This window comes from Eimeria tenella, genomic scaffold (genome assembly GCF_000499545.2).
Source record: "Eimeria tenella Houghton genomic scaffold, Eth_scaff2442, whole genome shotgun sequence".
In the NCBI taxonomy this organism is placed as follows: Eukaryota; Apicomplexa; class Conoidasida; order Eucoccidiorida; family Eimeriidae; genus Eimeria; species Eimeria tenella.
Window position 1 is genome coordinate 6608 of NW_013542305.1, and position 223 is coordinate 6830.

A 223-nucleotide genomic window follows, 5' to 3' on the forward strand; every position below is an offset into this window, starting at 1 on the left:
AGAATAAGTTTCCAGAACTCGGAAGTCCACTTCTGCTGGCAAGTTCTGAATTAAAAAGAAATAAAAGAATTTAATTTAATTAAAAAGAGTTTTTTAATTCAAAAAAATTCAATTAATTAACATAAGCCAAGCTGGGCCGAAAGACTTCAACTCCGGCGCGCAGCAGCAGCAGCAGCAGCAGCACAGCAGCACCACTACCAGCAGCAGCAGCACAGCAGCACCG

General features: G+C 41.7%; 1 protein-coding gene across 1 annotated transcript in view; it reads right to left on the reverse strand.

The window, feature by feature from the left end:
* The window catches only part of ETH_00034095 (uncharacterized protein), a gene marked incomplete at both ends in the record, with an annotated part of 4048 nt that overhangs the window by 3095 nt on the left and 730 nt on the right, over positions 1–223 (reverse strand). Inside the window, one exon of the mRNA XM_013374992.1 lies at positions 1–45. Within this exon, the coding sequence (XP_013230446.1) occupies positions 1–45 (45 nt within the window). The remainder of the gene's footprint in view (positions 46–223) is intronic.